Raw genomic sequence first — 20,655 nt, 5'->3', positions numbered from 1 at the left:
AGAAACAAAGCTTTATAAATTCATTTTTCAGGCGATTGGGATTTTACAAATCTATGGTTATTTTCACTGTCTGAAAAAGCGTTGTTCAGATAGTTTTGAATCAATTGCATCTAACGAAGTACATCCACAACTTTATTGTTAAAAGAACAGTTATCGGTACACTAACAGCTAGAAATTAGCTGTTGTGTCTATTTAGTAATGGACGAATTTTAGCTTGGATAAATAGAAATATAGTCTCAGCAAAGGTATTTACAAGATCGCGAATTATTTGTTTATTGGAGTTCGAAAACGTGTAGCGAAACGGAAGAACCTTCTATGTTGCTGTCTTATTTACTCGACGATCTGGGTCGCGTTTTAGATGGGCTTACAATTAGTAAATAGTCTAATGCTCTCTAGACTTGCATGTTACAAATGGTGGATGTAATTAGCTACAAGTCGGTCTCGCGAATCGAAGAATTCCTGTGATATTCTACAGGTGCAAATAGGTCTGATAAAAGTGTTTTCCTTACTGCCTTTAGGATTCTGACGTGTGAGTAATAAGGATTGATTATGAAATTCCTCTATATCTATAATTGGTAACCATCTAATATTTGGACAAAAGAACATATCCTACATTTGCGTTAAAGCGTCTAGAAGTGACTTTTTTGGGGATTACGGTGAAGTCTTAGGAAGTGGCGTTTAATACCTAATTTAGTGTTTGATTAGTTCACCTAAACTAGACACATTTGACGACACGGCGCATGAACGGTCATGTTAGAATCTGTTCATAAATACAGTCGACAGATCTTTATACTGAAGTATGAATCTTCATGATGTTTTACAGATTTCGAAACAGTTCTATTTATTGACTACACTCCATTTTGACGTTCTAAATTATTTAGGACAATAAATAATAGTTTGTCATTGATATCAATGATAGGTGGATAAACAGTAAAATTTCACAGAGTTGTGAGAACTAGTTTAGTTTATAGTTACAAAATACCATCGATTGATGTTAGATGGCTATAACCGAATTGTAATGATGTGTACGCTAGTAACTAACCTCCAGTTGGTGGAGTTCATCCAAATCACCAATGGCTCGGGATAGTAGTTATGTCATGTCGCGTATTAGTTAGTTAAAGGTAAACCATTTCACATCAACTCAGTAGTCTGAAGATGATGTTTCCCACAAGATATTGAATTCAGTCCTAAGTGCATCTGATGAGTCAAACCAGAATGGTACAGATGTTCAACTCTCCCTAGATTTCGATTGGTGCCAATACATGACGAAAAACGTGTAATACTCTCTAAAAGTTATGTCGAAAAGAAGAATTGCTCAACGAAATGTGATGAGGTTATCTTAGTGATTTTCATTTGGTAATAACGACTACAACCAACTATTCGAATGTATGAAAGGATATTTGACTGATTGATCAAGAGTGCCTAATTATTGACTCAAGCTCCTTAAAATGAATGAATAACAAGTGACAACTGATCAGTGAAATGTATCTGTAGTAAAATGACAAATATTTTATAAGATACGAAAAAAAACACGATTCTAATTAATTTAAAGCGACTAGAGGCTACAGATTTCTAAAGGTCACACATTCCCAACAGTTCTCATTCTTGTCCGTCACTCTACAGTTTTTCATTGCAGAATGAAGTTCTTCGTTCACGATGCTGATGACAGACTGAGTACGGATTTTAGTGTATATTAAATACAGGTTAGGTCAAAAGGCGTTGATAAAGTGATTCTAGTGTACATTGGTTTATGGTACCGAAATTTCTTGTATGACAGCCATTAGCTATCTGGTAATTCAATCTGTGAAAAGGAATTTTCTTACCAGGTTGATATACTTGGTCAAATAATAAGTCCACACTAGTGACCAAAATTTGGCTTTATTGCGTCGGGGCATTTTCACAGAAAAAAAAGAAACTTTCAATGAAAATACCAAAGTAGTAGAGCTAGTAGTATCAGGGATAGTACAAGAATTAGGTATAGAAAGTATGATACGAGAAGGAATGAATTTGAGTAATCAAGGTTATGAACTTATTTAAAAGCTTAGTATTTGAGGGAAAGCAGAGTGAATGTATTTTCACCATTGTAACTGGATCTAAGTCATGTCACTCAGCGTCTTCAACTATTATTTACGATACTCACACGGACCCTAACGAAAGTAGTTTGCATCATCTAGCATTGTTCAATCCAACAGTTAGTGATTTTATTCACTAATCATATATCTTCATTCGGTCACGCCGAGTTTCCCAACCCTCTTCTACGCCAGCCAACATTGCATTTGGGATAAATTATTATAAATCTTATCTATGTAATAATAGATTTGTTTTATATAGTTAAGATCGTGAGTCAGTTGAAGCTAGACCACTGTGGAAACACTGGACGGCCGTTTCGTCCTATTGTGGGACTCCTCAACAGTGCACATCCACGATCCCGCCTCGCGGAATTATACTTTAAGAATTGTGAACTTGTACATCCGTAACGGCATAAATACTTCTAAACTGTGTCATTTGTAAATCAGAAGTAACCGGAAAGAATTAGATGAAATGAATACATAAAAATGAGAATAACTATCATAAAAAAGTAGAAAATTCAATTTCGAGTTTCACTGATTAATTTTCCTATGGTGTACTGCTACCGTTAGTCATTATACTCAAACTCAACTTGGTATCTGTAGACAACTAAAAACACCCATTTATATATATGATATTTTACGAACCGAAGTCAGGAACTAATTCTCCAACACAAAAACAATTCCTCATTTGTCCCTATCCATATGGATAACCACATTATATAAAAAATTATGTCATGGAAATCTATCATCAAATAGCCTTGATGATCGCCAACTTTGCTTAAATACTAAAACTTAATCTGGATCGAGTCAAATATACAGTTATTCCAATCCATTCGAAAATTAAAACACGAGTTAACCACTACAATTATTGTTATTATTATTATTATTATTATTATTATTAAAGTTTAACGTCACAAGGCAAGCCCTCACATGGAATCCCCAAGGATAAAGGAAAAGAGGAAGACCAAAGAACACATTACACCCAGAAATGGAGACATGAGAAGGATGAATAAAATTTGGACAGAACTAGAAAAGAAGGCCCAGGACAGAGTAGGTTTGAGAATGCTGGTCGGCGGTATATGCTCCATTAGGAGTAACAGGCATAAGTAAGTAATTAAAGTTTAAGGATAAAACTATTATGGGGAGTATAATACCAAATAATACATCATATTAGCTTTTTATGTTCTGAATTAATCCATGAATTGATTATTCGTTGTCAATTTAAAAGTATTCTGAATCATTGCCAACCTCATGTTGATAATCAGAATAATACATGTAAATCATTTTCTCATGTTCATGTTACCTCAGTTTATAAACTAATAACTAAATATGGAAATTAAGACAATAGATGATTCTATAAAAATCAATTAACCATTGATTAGTTCCACTCTGTCCATAGTTCAATGTTTGGAATGGGTTAACTCACAATTCTTTCATTATTTAGTTTAATTAAGTAAATAAATGCTATTTCCACTGTGGGCATCCCAAGTGTCTAACAGGTCATTCTATCGGCAATGAATTCAAGTGATTATTGCCAATAATTGTTCTGTCATTGCACAAATTTTTCCTTTGTCATTTATTATGTTGTGAGTTATCTGATTCTGTTACTATGACGCAGAAATCCTATTCATGAGTGAGAGGGAAGTTCTATCGACTAACTGAATAGAAAAATAACTAAACACTCAAATATACACCTATTTTTCCACCACTGACGTGTATTGTATTTATTTCCTAAGAAATAAAGCCAAATCTTAGCCAATTACACGTGCGTATCATTTGCCCGATGTCAGAACAGACCATTGTATTATTATTGTTACTGCTCCTTCCAGCCATATAGAATGGTGAACCCTAGTAGGCCCTTCTAAGAAGAGTGCTACATCGAAGCACGGCACAACTACTGGGGCGGGATAACTGTTTCTGCACTGCTTACGCAGAGCCATTACATAACACTCACAACCCATTTTTTTGTTTTTGTTTGGGCAGACTCATTTTTTTACCACTCTTTTGAACCCTCAATAGTTATGCAATGACTCTTTGTAGCATTCATAATCGTTCTCGGGTATTGGTAGAATGGTTGATTAGACCGATCTCCGCCACCCTCATTACCGCTCACGTTAGTACATGGGATGGTTGCCATGATCTAGGAGGCACGACGAGGACCTGTGAGTCGGATTTTGCCTCCCATTATTGTTACTAATCTTTTTAACACTCATGATTTTGACCTGATGACTTTGTTTAGAAAGAAAATTTAAACTTCATGAATAAACTGTCTAATTTAAAGAAAACTTCATAAAAAAATCACCTTACTAACTCATAAATCTTTTCTATACTTCTAAATAAAACCCTGTTTATTCATAACTTAATTGAACATGTGTATATCTGTGTGTTGGATACATACTACTTTTAGATTATATATGTTCGTTCTACTCTTTTATTAAGCATTAAGTGATATGAAGTTCATTTATTATGTATTATTATTATGTATTATTGGTTGAAGTTAGACATTAACACCGTGGGATACCGGCTCAGTGGTCTATCGGTTAAGTGATCCGACGCGAGACTGTTAGGTCCTGGGTTGGAGTCTCGCGAGTGCGGGATCGTGGATGCGCACTACTGAGGAGTCCCATAATAGGACGAAACGGCCGTCCAGTGTTTCCAGGTTTTCCATGGTGGTCTAGCTTCAATTGACTCATGATTTCAACTATGAAAATATTATATATTAGTCTATATATAATTTGAATACAACTACAACTCATTACATTAAATTATTATATTTACAGGATATAATCCCCCATTTGTTTTTGAAATATCACTTTTATACTTGTATAATGAATAATTTGTTTAGAAATATACATTCCTTCTTTCTCTTCGCTTAGATTACATAATGAGTGACAGAAATCAATAATCATATAACCCCCACATATAATTACACTACTTAGAAAGCTTAATCAATTCTCATACTCTATAGAAAGGAATATAATTATGTATACGTACATAAAATAATTGACCTGGATTCACAGAATGGTGGCAATTCTAATGAACCAATCAAGTATTTACTCTAACTATTATATACAAACATGTATATCAAGGAATTGTACTTCCGGGGAAGAATTTTTTGTTTATTTAAATATAAAATTACTGGTAGTATTTACATGACATTCAGGGAAAGTTACACCCATTTGGATTAAATCTGTATATAAATTGATTCATTATTCATAGATTCTGTCTATTAATTATGAATTATTATGAAGGATTGTACAATATTCATTGTATTAGAGAATACAGTATCCAATTTGATGGCAAGCAGTCGATTAATCAAACGTTATGATTTGAACAGATTAAAAGTTGAAGTTAGTTGAAATCTTTTTTTCAACATGGCTACTATTTTATTAAAATTACTACTATAGTTAGCATTGTTTTTTTCATGCATTATATTTACATGAATTCATTACTGAGTAGTGGCCGATGTCAAATTTGTCTAGATCCTAGTACTGACCGATTTCCATCGATCAATTAGTGATCTTAAAGGAAATAATATTACCTGTAAAATCTAAATTCATATCATACAGTGCAAGTCACAGGCATTAACATTGAGTCATTCATATATTAGCTTTTTATAATCATAAACTGTTATCCGTTGAAGAAATTCTGAAATCACAATTGATTGATCACTGGGTGGTGATCAATGTCATGCGTGTCAAGTCCTTCTTAGTGCTGATCGAATGCTATCGATCAATTTGCAATGTGGCCACTAGTCTAGGTGACTCGACACTGTGTGCACTATGTTGAGATAAGATGGTGGTTGGATGTGGTCAACAGGAAACCCTGGACCCGGGTTTCGTGCTACTTGGCACTCGTCAGCAAGGTGTACCTGTAATCTTGAGGGAACTGGTGCTTCCCGACGGACTCGATCCCATGTCACCCAGCTTCACAGTCAGAGACTTTACCATTGAGCTACTCGGGCCGCGACCGACCTCCTGTAGGACTGAGATGTAATCACAATTGATTGATCACTGGGTGGTGATCAATGTCATGCGTGTCAAGTCCTTCTGAAAGTTAAAATGTAGTGAATAATTACCATGTTCAACTAATAGACTTCATTGCAAATACCTTTGAAACCATGTGCAACTATATCCAGGACTTTCATGTTCCGAGAATGAATACAATACACAATCACTTTTGAAACACAATATTAATTTTCTTTTCGTTAACGGTGTATACCGATGATATGTAGATATATTTGAAACTGAAGAGAGAGCATAACAATATCCAACCCTGTGGTCAACAGATCGTGTGTATCTAACACTACATGAGTTTATATACTAAGTGTGCAAAACAAATTGAAATTTAATCAAGATATTTACTTAAAGTTCACATATTTTTAAAGTCATACTATTGATTTCAAAAGAATAATCTTAGAGTGTTTATCTTTGTCTGTAATGTTCATCCTACACATTTAATGGTCACATTTTAGAAGTTATTATTGATGTCATAGATCTTATTGTTTAAATATGGATGTCTATAAAACAAAACCACAGCAGAATCTTACGATTCGTTTTCGTTGATTGGTTCATTCTCATTTTAGTAGTCAGTGTTCCAGTTATTAATATGCTCTACTAATACCAGTAAGCCTAAATTTAGAATTGTGTACCACTAAATCTCATATTAGAGATCAAATAAAAGTAACATGCCAGTCAAGTAACGTTAAGATCATTGTAATTCATGGGTCTTCAATACGAAATAGTCTCAAACTTATTTACTTACTTACTTACGCCTGTTACTCTCAAGGGAGCATAGACCGCCGACCAGCATTCTCAAACCCACTCTGTCCTGGGCCTTCTTTTCTAGTTCTCTTCAATTTTTGTTCATTCTTCTGATGTCTGTCTCCATTTCTGGGTGTAATGTGTTCTTTGGTCTTCCTCTTTTCCTTTATCCTTGGGGATTCCATGTGAGGGCTTGTCTTGTGACGCAATTCGGTGATTTCCTCAAAGTGTGCCCAATCCACTTCCAGCGTTTCTTCCTAGAACGAAATAGAAGTCTACCACCCATTGCTTTTTCAATATTTTTTAAAATCAAAATTACCCTTTTAATCTCAATGAAAATTAATTTTCCAATTCAAGGTCAACCGACACAAGTTCAAAATTACTTTTATTCCTTTCTCATCGTAACTAAAATGTATAAATTTGATCAGTTTAAAATGCATAATCTAAAAAATGATCATATGATCTTATAATGATATCAATACAATTACTGACAGTTTGAGTAGGTGGGTTTATCATTCTATGCCAAAAAATAACGACAAGTGATCGTAAATTATTCAAACACGCATATACAGTCTCTAGTTTCGTTTATTATAAGGAAAAAGATAAATGTTAATAATGTGACCAGAAGAGATTTTATCATGGCTGAAATTGGAATTTGTAAATTACCCTGGTTACTACCAGTATTACCTGCTTTTAGGTGGGCGATGTCTAAAAAGGTTAGAATAACGGTACAGAATACTTAGCGGAACATGAATGTGACCTTCCTGATTGGCTATAACCTAACTTACTCTTCAGTAATATCTCTCTTAATATTCGTGACTAAAACTCCAAACTATGAAGACAAAAAAGCTTAGTTTGAGATGGCGAAGAATATTACTTGGGTGGTGCATCGGCCTCATGACTTCCCAAGGAACTCGGCTTTCATCATGAGACGTCACAACTATTCCTTCTACTCCCAGTGCAGAGTTCAAATGGTTTGAATAATTTTTTCTGGTTAGCATTTTTTTAGCGAGTTGGTTTTCTACGGGATGGGTTCGCTAACCCCATGCCCAACCCTCATGCTTTACCCGGGCTTGGAACCGGCAGTAGCTTCCGAGAGGGAGCTACAGGCGGAATTAGGCAAAGAATATATTTATGGTAAAATATCACTCTTTACATTAAATCGTTTTTTATATGATTATTAATTGAGTTTAAGTGATTATAACCTAAAATAATTTTTATGCTAAACAAATATTAAAACAGTGAATATTTATTAGGTTGCAATACATACCGAAATAATGACTGAATTTGCCACTATGCAATTTGTGGGAATTACTGGAAAAAACTGTCAAAATGTTCAACAAATGTAAACATATACTTTTGGTATATAACACATTGGAGAAAACTGCTTTTTCATATGCATTATGTACTTCAATGAACGCAATGAAGACTAAAAGGATTATAAAATGTCAGGAGGAATTTCAACCTCTTCCGTTTATGAAAGCACCAAACCTATATGATCTCTTGTCCTCTTCTATCATCATTCCACTTTTCGAGCAGTTTTTGAATTAATAAGTTGTGTGTGTTCACCGGATTCTAGTAAAAGCTGAAACACTAAAGTAATTAAAGTTTCTGGTTTTTGAGGACTTCAAGAGATATACTGAAGAGTGAAAAATGAGATAAGTGCCTTACCTCAAATGGTGATTATTTTGAAAGGGGATGAGATATATGTATGATACATTTTGCGAAATAAAGTTTTTATAAACTTATTCTGTCTATTCATTCAACTAGCTAGTACGTTTTAGTTTTGCAACAATATTAGCAAAATAACTATCAGTAAATGAATCGGGTGGGAAAGGAATTGACTATCTCAAGGTCACTAACCCGATTACCAGTTTTACAGTCTATATATATATATATATACAACTAAACCAGTATTCATCATATTTTATCAATACCCAGTGGTTTCCAGAAATCAGGGCAATCACTAGCTTACAGTCTAATTTCTAATTTAGAAACAAAATAGAAAACAAAGGAAATAGTTTGCCTTAAAAGTGCACTCAGAATAAGTTGTTTTTGTAAGTGAAAACTTTTCTATATTGTGTATTATAGCAGATGTTTGATGATCAATGTTTTAAATGACCTTGAATATTTGTTGAAATACAATAACGTTTCGAATAAAGTGATATGCTTTACTAGATGATAGTTTTTATCTTAAACTGATTTAATCTGATAGAATTATTGTAAACCATGGCTAATTGATAGGAATTGCTAAGAAGTCGGGAAGTGAGACAGAACAGTTATCTGGTTCATTTTAGCTTTTGCATGGTTTTCATGTGAATCGGTTTGTGATAGAAATCTGTCATATATTAAGATCGGGATCAAATAAAATGTATACGGTAAGCAAAGATGGATAGTGGCTAGCAGTGGAATCCAGGACGCGCGTTTCGTCCTCAGTGCCCGAGTGGATAACGCGATGGCGTTTGAAGCGAAAGTTACTGGGTTCGAGTCCCATAGTGAACATCAACTCTGAGATGCAAGTACATCCGGCTGACGAGTCCCAAATAGGACGAAACGTGCGTCATGGATTCCACTGCTAGCCACTATCCACCTATGCTTACCATGCTTGTGAATTAAAGCTATATCGAGGCAATACGCACAGTATGCACATATGCCAATTAGAGACTGACCAGTTGCAGTCCTAACACATCGATGGGAAGATTAAAACAAGCAATACTAAAATGAATTTAAAATGTATACGTTTTAACTAGAATGCTTTAGTCTGACTTCATGGATTTCCAATAGACTTAATGGGAGTACTTTAAAGAAAATAAATATGTATCTATCAGATATATGTAGGTGACCTATGCTCCTCCACGAGAGGTGACAGGCGTAAGTAAGTAAGTAAGCATCAGATATATGTATATATATGACCTTTTACTTAACGAAAATCATAACCTTAATTAATTAGTCTCTCCTGAATGATTCGATTCGTAAATCCTCCAAATTTTTAGTTACCTTCTTTTCTCAAATTCTTGTAATACTTCCTTAATGGCTGGTTATACTAAAAGCTACAATATCTACACAAAATAAGCTTAAAAATCTTATGAAAAGTCAGTTGTAAAGTAATATTCCTTTAACTTGTGTTTTGCATAACAATAATAATAATAATAATAATAATAATAATAATTATTATTAGTAGTAGTGGTAGTAGCAGTAGTAATAATAATAATAATAATAGTAGTAGTAGTAGTATTGTTATTCAATATTATGAAACCGTAATACTTGTAACACTAGATCTCAGGACATTCAAGTTGAACAGTGACCAAGTCAACTTGTAAACCATAGAAATTAATTATTTTTAAGCATTGTGACCTCTTAGCCGCTTCCTATAACCCCAGATTAATTCGATACGTTAGCTCAAACGGTCGAGAAAAAGGAGCGAAATATGAGTCAGTGTTATAATACGAGGTTAGTTTATGTACAAAAATCGAGTGTATTTATAGAGTCTTATCAGACTTTGGTCCTCAGAACTTTTTAGAAACATTCCAAATATAGTAACGGCATGGGTAACCATCTAATAAAAAGTGATAAATAATCTTTCATTATCCCAGATATTCATTAGAAGCTTCTATTCTATGTTGGTTGAATAGAAAATATCCTAGAGTTTCCTTGGCTTCTAGAGATTTTGATGGGGAATATTTTGGGACTCCTCAAAAAATCTGGTTTACTTTCTGATATAAAATGTACTACTATCGTATGTGATTGACCTTAGAATTCAGTAATTCTCATCAAAAGCTATAGTATTACTGTCCTAATCGTTACCTACAAACGTAAACACACTCATGATCTTCATATGTTATCGTATAAACAGTTGTTAATTTTGACAATATAGTCTAATTTAATATTACCTTTCAAGAGGTGCTATGAGATTAGTTGAATAACTGCTCTTCATATCAAAGGTCACAAAATATTACTAACTGTTGAACTATCATATAATGACACTTAAAAATTGATCAATTTGAAACGTTTTGTTTTCTGAGCTGTACAGTTTAAAACTCATATTTTAGTAGTCTTTCTGTTGAATAAACATGGTTAACATTTACCGCGAAAAAAATTGAACTGGTAGAAATCTTCTATAAATGAAGAACAACTTATTCAATCTAAATGGGATCTAATTATTCATGAGCTTACAGCTGTTAGCGTTTTTTAGCGAGTTGGTTTTCTACGGTATGGGGTCACTAACCCCATGCTAACCCTCCTCCTTTACCCGGGCTTGGGACCGGCAGTAGTCCCCGGAGGAGCTACAGGCGGAGTTAATCTTACAGTTATTGATCATAAATTTATTTTGACTGACTTCTTTTCTGGATTGGCTTCTTCTTTGGATTACCCTGTTAATCATAACTCAATTACATCATTAGGTACATCAGTAATAACTAACTTTATGTAAACAAAATTAATTAGACTTGGATATTCAATAAGTCAAATTCCAAAAGCTGAATGATTAAAATTCTACCTCTCTCTACCCAAGGTACCTACTTGGGTGGTTATTAGGATTTATTTTAAGGTGAATTCAGGTAACAATGATTAAAATACCTACTTTTTATTACGATGAGAATATACCTTGATGATAACAGTTAACTAACATGAAACCTACGTCCAATGTTTTCTACTGATTACCTTCGACTGACTATGTAATGTCAAAATCTGGTGAATGTGATGTTGAATTGTTTAGACTAGTAACTAGATCTCAACTTGATCAATACTGAAAACGATCAAACATATTTAAAATCGATTATTACTCACTGCTCACTCATTAAAGAAGAATGCTGTACATGGCTGAGTTATAAATAACTTGTTTAGAAGTTGTATTGTATTTTTACTCAATCACATAGGCTTTGGATTATCATTATTTATCTTTATAAGTTTACGACGAAAAATTGTAATAAGAGTCATCATATAATTTTATTAGTTGAAAGCGTGAGTCAATTCAAGCTAGACCACCAGAGGAAACCTGGAAGCACTGGACGTGGGACTCTTCAGCAGTGCGCATTCACGACCTCGCCTCGCGAGATTCAAACCCAGGGCCTACCAGTCTCGCGCCAGAGCACTTAACCGACACATCGCTCAGCCGGCATCCCATGGTGTTTATGTCTAACTCCAACCAATCCACGAAGTTGAGCAACCGTTCACCAATTGTCTTCTGTGAGTCGATATCTCACAACAGACGTGATTTGAACTCCACTGATCACTGCTTCTCACTAGAACTCCTGGATTTACCTCTCGAAGTTGAAAATACTAAATCTCCACAAAAACCCCTTCTGATGATATAATTTTAACTTTTCTTCTCATATTTGTTAAGAATCTTTAGACTATATTTACAATAACGGAATGTAGTATGATCAGCAAATTAGTTAGATTGAAAGTTAAGTAGGTATTTGCTATCCATTTTTACAAACTTTTCAACATACATCAAGTCTATGTTATGTAATTTATGTCGCTTACAGTAAATCTATCAACAATGTAATTTTACTTGTTAACACAATTTATAGTCCATGCTCATTTTCAATATTTAAAAAATTTCCCATGAAATAGATCAATAAATGGTAAAACAGTGGTTACGAGTACTTTTATTTTCATCATGACCAGTTCACGTGATGAAGAAACAGGTAAAGTACCAGATTATAACATGCAACAATTCATAAATACCGATAAGTCTATAACTAGAAAATATTCCATTCAAATTTAATAACCTATTTATAATAAGCTGATAATTAAGATTATCCTCCATGTCACCATGCCCAACCAGTGTGCTGTATTCATCACTTTTGATTATTTCCAGTTCTCTCAGTGGATGAGTATTACAATATTTGACTGTAATTTTTCAAAGTTGAAAACATGAGTTAATTAAAGCTAGACCATCATGAAAACCTGGAAGCACTGGACGGCTGTTTCGTCCTATTGTGAGACTTCTCAGCAATGCGCATCCACGACCTCGCACTCGTGAGATTCGAACCAAAAACAACTCACTGGAGACAATTGGTGAACGGTTTCTCAAACATCGCGGATTGGTTGAAGTTAGACATTAACACCGTTGGATGCCGGCTCAGTGGTCTATCGGTTAAGTGCTCTGGCGCCAGACTGATAGGTCCTGGATTCGGATCTCGCGAATGCGGGGTCGTGAATGCGCACTGCTGAAGAGTCCTATAATAGGACGAAACGGCCGTTTAATGATTCTAGGTTTTCCATGGTGGTCTAGCTTCAATTGACTCATGATTTCAACTATGAAAAATACTGAAATCTCCACAAAACCCCTTCTGATTTGACTGTAATTTTAATAATTTCATTTCAAGCTATGACTTTTACAATATTTGTATTTTTCATTGATCATTTCAAACTGGACAAAATTGGATGTGTACATAACACATAGCTGAGGTTAATTCCAGTTCAAAAATATTATGAAATGATCAAATGAGAAATACTTGGTAAAATTATACCAGTTGATCATCGTTAGTGAGTAACTATCCCAGTTTCATTATTTTCTTTTCTCCGCCTTTAACAATCAGGGTGACAACTTTCTGAGATACACACAGACAAACGTCCTAGAGGTATTGTAGAGATTATAGGATTTTTATATTATAAAGCACGAACTCATCTTAAATAAACCGCCACTAAGTCCTATACTGCTGTCTCGTCCTGGTATGGAATCCTTTAGCAACGTGGATCTACTACCCCACTACAATGAATCAAACCTCAAACCTTCGGTCTTGCGTAAAAGTGTCTCACTTCTAGATCACTGAGCCTGCATCCAATGGTGTACACTTTTAACCTCATTCATTTTGCGGTAGTGGACGACCATCTTGCATTCTCTGGAGTAGATAACTCTCTGATACTCGATACATTTGGGCTCCATTAGTCACAGCTTCTCGCTAGAACTCCATGAATTACATCTTTAAGCAAATCACTAATGAGCACATGACTGTTGTCACTATAGGGTTTTGTGGAGATTGTGGTGACTAGCCGCAAGATGGAACACAATTCCGTACCAAATTACTATCAGTTAGAAACTAAGATGATTCCATATATCTCATATTGTTGGTGTGAGTACTTAGAACATGTAACTTAATTCCAGGGTTTTCTGCTGATTACTATCGGTCATGTAACATCGGAGACCAAGACAGTTCCTCAAAAAGCTATCAAAAAGGCGAGAAAATACCAAAAATATCTCGTCCAATCAGAGTTCTCTGGAAACTTGTAAGGGAAAAATTAGGTTTTTATTATCTATGCTAGACAACTGCCGATATTTTTACCAATTTTAGCACATTTTTCAGGAGCTTCTCGAATCAAAAGGTCACATATAATCCTATAAATACCTATCTTTTTTGTATACTCAAACTAAGTACTGCTTCTTCTGTACTTCCAAACTTTTGTTTTCATTTTACTATTCAAAAGTAAGAGATTTTTCGAACTGGTAAGCGGTTGTCAGTCAGTCAGCTATAACGTAGGACCAGGCACATTTATGCATCGGTCCAAGTTGCCATATCTCGTTAGCAAAACAAGATGAACACCGGATTCATAGAAGTAATTAATTTAGTGGTGGTAGTATATAAAAGATAGGTTGTATATAAGGATATAGTATAGGAGGGAAGAAAGTTATGAAGCAATTTTAATCTCAAGGTTTAAGGGAAGATTAAGAGTGTATACACCTGTGTCATTGTGATAGATTCTGAGCCATGTCACCCAGAGTCTCCAACTATTGGTTACGATAGTCACGCGGACCCCAACCGGGTAGCCTGCATCTACCAACATGGCTCAGACTAGAAGTTAGTGACTTCAAGCATTGATGCCACATTTTGGTTTGGTCGCCCCTAACTCTCTTCTAACCATCCCCAATACTAGTCAGCATAGCGCGTCGTGGTAATCGGTGTTCAGGCATACGTAACACGTGGCCCAACCATCTCAGTCGATGAAGATTCACAACCTCATCAACTGATTTACTATCACTAGTCAGCATAGCAAGTCAGTGACTTGGTGTTTACATAGAAGAACTATTAAATAGTGCATGCGGCGTTTCATCATTTAGATTAGGGGCTAGAATACAACATTATGAATAGAATTCTATTAGTCTCAAGTAATCGACCGAATGACACTGGTCAGTACTCAGAGATCAATCAGTATATATATATATATATATATATATATAATCTTCTGTTACGGTTTGATCCATATACTTTCAAACACTGTTCATTAAATTTCAGATTGAATTAACTCCTATGAAACCTACTTTAGCAGAACTCACCCATTATTATCGTTTGAATCGTTTAATTCAAGTGATTAATGAAAATTATCATTTTTATGAACATTTAATTAATCAATTGAAGTGGTTACATACCATCATCGAAGATGAAAGGGATAAAATGAAATTTGTCATTGAAGGTATTTTAAATTATAGAAATCCTAATAGTAATGGAATACCAATTATATACTACATTTTTAAGGTAATAAAAGTTACATTTATTGATTTGGGCTTTTTTTTACTTTTTACTATTATTCAGATAATGTTCATTGATATCTATTGAATTATTATCAGAAGGAGTTTTTTTGTGTGGAGATTTGAGTATTTTCATAGTTGAAATCATGAGTCAATTGATGATAGACCACCATGGAAAACCTAGAAACACTGGACGGCCGTTTCGTCCCATTGTGGGACTCCTCAGCAATGCGCATCCACGATCTCGCCTCGCGGAAGATAACTTTTATTATAAAACTAATATCAACTGAAAAATCAACAAGAATCTGGAATTTCTAATTGACTATTCATTAAAATTATAGATATTGCAGACAGGATAAGCATTCATGGCCATATACACAATCAAACACGTGATATTCACCTTATATGCCAAGCACTATACATATAAATATAAAACGTATATTGGAATTTCATTACAACGTTTGTGAAGATTGTGTTATAACTCTTGGTCTTCCCCGTCTACAGCAATGAGACTTTAATTTACCTTAGACGAATATCTACACTAGATACCCTCCCAGTGTCTATTCTACAGGACTTCAACACAACACAGATCAAGAACACGTGACTAGCCTGACTAGAACGTAAGTATGTTTCCACATCAAAAGCCGACAAAATCACAATAATAACAAGGTTAAGAGAATATATGACTTATCTAGAACCTGTCAGACTATCTACAAGTCTGACTAAGCAAACAGTCAATCATTATCATTCTCGCTCACACATCAGATTGATAACGTCTGGTGAGTTCCATAGTAGAATGAAACTCTTGTTCAGTGTTGCCTTCTTTTCAAAATATTTTTTCAGCTGATATCAATATGTGAGGAAATATAAATTCCACTTCAGCTAATTTTCATAAGTTATACCTATCAAACAGAAATCGTACGATCACTAGTGACTAGTTTCGAGATTTTCAAAGTTTCTTCAAAAGATCATGACTGAGGGACTTCAGTCATGATTGGTGCAAAACAGTTACCCAATAATGTCGTTAGGTGATTGTACTCCATAATGGTTGAAGTTATAAAAGTAGACGATTGTACATCAACTCAATAGTCTAAAGGTAACGGGCACACTGTGAAGCTTGAATGTCCTGGAACAGTGGCTGTGAATTTCTGAAAAGTCCTTTGCATTATAACTATCGCTAGTCTTTATTCCCTTAATCAATAGCCCAAGAGGAAACGCACCAATCGAAATCTTAATTTATGCTTTTCGATTCCTAGTTCGTTAGTCCATCTATCGATTGATTACTTAACTTGGTCACTAACATGCCAAGTCTAGTACGAGTAACCTTGAGGACTGGTAAGATAATCTTGACTCTTTTTGGGTCACCGATATAAGCGTTTTCTTCTGATCCCAGTCTTGAGTCCAGATATTGGAATACAGAAGGTTAGCTTATAATATTATAGTTCGAACACACACACGTTTATTTACAGGCGTCTAGGTCCGCCTCACACCACAAAATAAAAGTCGTCGTTTATACGTAAAAAAGCTAAAGGGTGGCAATGAACAAAGCAAGCCGTGAAAAATTGACTAACCATGATTTTAGAATAATCAAAAGTGTAGCAACAATCATTATGTTCAACAAAAGCTTACGATAACAAGAATAGAGAACCATAATAATTTAGTTATACAATGGAAATATGGGTAATAACAATCAATAAGATATTCCCAAAAGTTCCAATGTCTTCAATACTAGACCTATTTTGATAGTTCCTCTTTTTGAAGGAATGTAGGGATGGTGTTTTGTGTTTCTCGTTAGCCACAAATTACTTTTAAAAAAAGGAAGATGAGACTGGATATTAATTAAAACTAAAAAACCATCAGAATACCTATAATCTCTCCTCCCCCACGAAAACAATGTGATCATCTTGGAGTCACATGAATTCACACTTGATTATCTCAGGGTCCATTTCCTTTTTCTTTAAATTGTCTCCAGTTACGAGTTTATTGAACTGAAAAACACTAGAAAAGATTGTGTTGTACCGTTTGAGGTGCTTTTCAAAAATTGTTTGGACTTTCTTTGACCTACTCATATGGTTTATGTAACTCCGATTATTTTACGAGTCTAATCACCTTAAGCTTCCTAAGGGATTGACACACACACGTGAACTGGAGTATAATAGGAGATCTCTTCTGGTTCATTAAGATTTCATTCTATTTTGAACCCGATACTTAATTAACTTCATATCCTGCTTCGTGATACTGCAGTACTACTACGATTTCATGTGAATTTAAGGTGGAGATTGTTTTTAAGTCATCAGGAACATCAGATTCGACAGCAGTAACTGGCTTTATAGAATTACTATTGAGATTTTAGTAAGACCACTGCAACATAGGAAATAAAACTAAAAAGAAGGGATAAATTAGAACAACAGTCATCCAAGAACTGGATAAAGGCGATTATCTGATGTTCTCAAGAACAGAAATATATTTGTAAGCTATCGTAATCATATTTACTTCCACGTTACGGACGATTATATACAACAACTCATCAAGAAATCTCCATATTTTGCCTAGTATTCTGAAAAGGAAAGGTTTTAGAAATATTTGGAAGATAATGTCCAATTGAATCGCCAAATAGTTGAACCAATAATTATTCCATTTTAGGATACCTTATTTAATTAGTATTCAGCCAGGAAAATGATTTTTTTACTATTTTTGAAGTCGATTTATTATTCTTACCTAATATTGTCAGTGATCACACCAGAAAATAGGGCTGACTACCTGTGTTGGCATTCATTGATGAAAATAATGTGACGTGAGTAATTGCTCTTCAGCGATAGAAAGAAAAGACGATCGTATATTCTAAATGAATATTTATCGTATGACTGTTCTATGATACACTGTCTTCTATATACGCCAAAATGTGTACTCTCTTTTGAGTTATTCATTACTTCATTTGTTTTGCGTATTAAACAGATGGGAACAAGTAAGAAAACCTAACTATGTGACACATCTACAGGTAGGGATCGACCAATCGTACCAAAACATTATCGACGCAACGTCTTCAATACGTTACACAATCTTTCTCATCCAGGTGTTCGTGCACCCATCAAGCTTATAGCCGAACGTATGAATAAAGACGTGATATCATTTTACTGAATGGAAATAGTAGTCAACCAACTATAAATTCATTATTCCGTTTTGAATTTTTTTTAAAATCCCTAGTTGTGAACCTATTGACATCTATATATTGTTATATAATGTGATCAAACATTTTATTCATATATTCATCACGCGAATTATGTATGATAATGACAGAAGTATTTATGACCACCTATTTAACCATTTATTATTCCAATTCATTTTTATATTGGTTGTTTAAATCTACCCATTGATGTTTAAAACTGTAATTGATCAGTCATTTCTTTTGGTCATATGTGCATCCTATGCGAACTGCTTCGATATTTCCATTAGGTTATAAGTATTATAAGTAGAGGTGTATATAATGGCGAGTTTCGTTCTGTATGGGATGGTTTAAATAAACTGAGAATTATTATGGTCGATTGACTATGTGAAAACATAAAATTGCAGAACTGATAGATTTATTATCAGAAGGGGTTTTGTGGAGATTTCAGTATTTTCACAGTTGAAATCATGAGTCGATTGAAGCTAGACCACCATGGAAAACCTGGAAGCACTGAACGGCCGTCTCGTCCCAGTGTGGGACTCCTCAACAGTGCTCATCCACGATCCCGCCTCGCGAGATTCGAACCCAGGACCTATCAGTCTGGCGCCAGAGCATTTAACCGATAGATGAAAAAGAGAGAATAAAATTTAGAGTAGATGAATAATGCCAGGTAGGGTAATCCAAAAAGCGTATTCTGTCCTATTTGGGACCTCTTAGGTTAATATATATGTATCACAGTGTTATCCACTGAGTTACTGAATTTAAATGTGTATCGATTTATGTTTATATCATCAATATTAAGGGTTTGAATCACAGTGTTGTTAATATTCAGAATTGAATTTTGATACATATACTCTATGTGTAATGGGCTTTTCGTCCTATTCGCAACTCATCAGCTGAGTCTACATGTATTTCAATACTAGTTTTTACACTGTAACTCTCAGCTTTTATCATCAGATAAGATGATATTTATCATGAAAATCATTCATTTTGAAGTCAAAAAGTATATTTCACTTCAGAGGTTCGAAATCAAACGTAACAATAATATGAACTTCTCACTAAGAAAACATTATCAAGTTTGGTTAATATATAAGAACTTTCATCTAAATTTGATCGAATAGTTCCACAGTATTTGGGCACCGAGTTGATGTGAGACATTAAAGAGGAAGAATTTATTTTCATAGTTGAAAGCATGAGTCAGCAGGGAAAACCTGGAAGCACTGGACGGCCGTCTCGTCCTATTGTGGGTCTCCTCAGCAATGCTCATTTACAACCTCGCCTCGCGAGATTCAAACCAGGACAAACCAGTCTCGCTCCAGAGCACTTAACCGACACACCACTGAGCCGGCATCCCATGATGTTTATGTCTAACTCCAACCAATCCACAAAGTTGAGCAACTGTTCACCAATTGTCTTCTGTGAGTCGATATCTCACAACAGACGTGATTTGAACTCCACTAATCACTGCTTCTCACTAGAACTCCTGGATTTACCTCTCGAAGTCAGTCACTAGTGAGCATATGAATAAATTTGTAAAATCTCAGCGAATGAATATTTTTTTCATTCTTTAAATCATTCATTATTTATTCTAATTTAACAATAGATATCCAACATAATGATTGAAATATGTGAATCAAGAAAATCCCACATGTCAAATACTATAGCCAATAGAATAGTTGTTGAATATGATAATAATAAGAAGAAGAATAACTTGATGAATTCAAATATTGATTTGGAGATATTCATCTCGGAATTACATGTTTTAATGGATTATTTCATAGAGTATTTATGTTATTTCATAATGAATTTACGTAATAAGATTTCACAAAATGAAAATTTCATTCGTTCTTTTACTTCAACTTCTTTGACAATGTCAACGAAATCATCCAATGCATCATCATCGTCGTCGTCGTCATCATCAAGATTGACATGTTCAGTGATTACATCAAGTTCTATAACAAAATTAACTGATGATCTAATAGACATTGAATCTCATATGCCTATGAAATACAATGAACAATATGCTAAAGCACAAAAACGTTTATCAACAAAAATTAATTTACAAGTTTACAAAAATAAGGAGTGAATGACTTCACAATTATTTCCTGAAAATTTATATTCGTTCTTTTTAATATTCGCATACATATATTCTATCTATTAAAGTAATATTAAAGTTGGTGAAAGAAA

At 34.4% G+C, this 20,655-nt stretch overlaps 1 protein-coding gene across 1 annotated transcript; it reads left to right on the top strand.

Moving 5' to 3' along the window:
- Positions 1-5,365: 5,365 nt before the first annotated feature.
- Positions 5,366-20,554, top strand: Smp_149520 (hypothetical protein; the record flags this gene model as incomplete). Its single annotated transcript, XM_018790542.1, has 3 exons — positions 5,366-5,419; positions 15,070-15,309; positions 20,072-20,554. The coding sequence occupies 3 exons, from the start codon at positions 5,366-5,368 to the stop codon at positions 20,552-20,554; spliced, it is 777 nt and encodes a 258-aa protein (XP_018646174.1).
- Between the last annotated feature and the right edge of the window lie 101 nt (positions 20,555-20,655).

This window comes from Schistosoma mansoni (assembly GCF_000237925.1).
Source record: "Schistosoma mansoni, WGS project CABG00000000 data, supercontig 0062, strain Puerto Rico, whole genome shotgun sequence".
NCBI classification, from domain to species: Eukaryota; Metazoa; Platyhelminthes; class Trematoda; order Strigeidida; family Schistosomatidae; genus Schistosoma; species Schistosoma mansoni.
The sequence above is the reverse complement of the archived record's forward strand: the minus strand, read 5'-3'. Positions and strand labels throughout refer to the sequence as shown.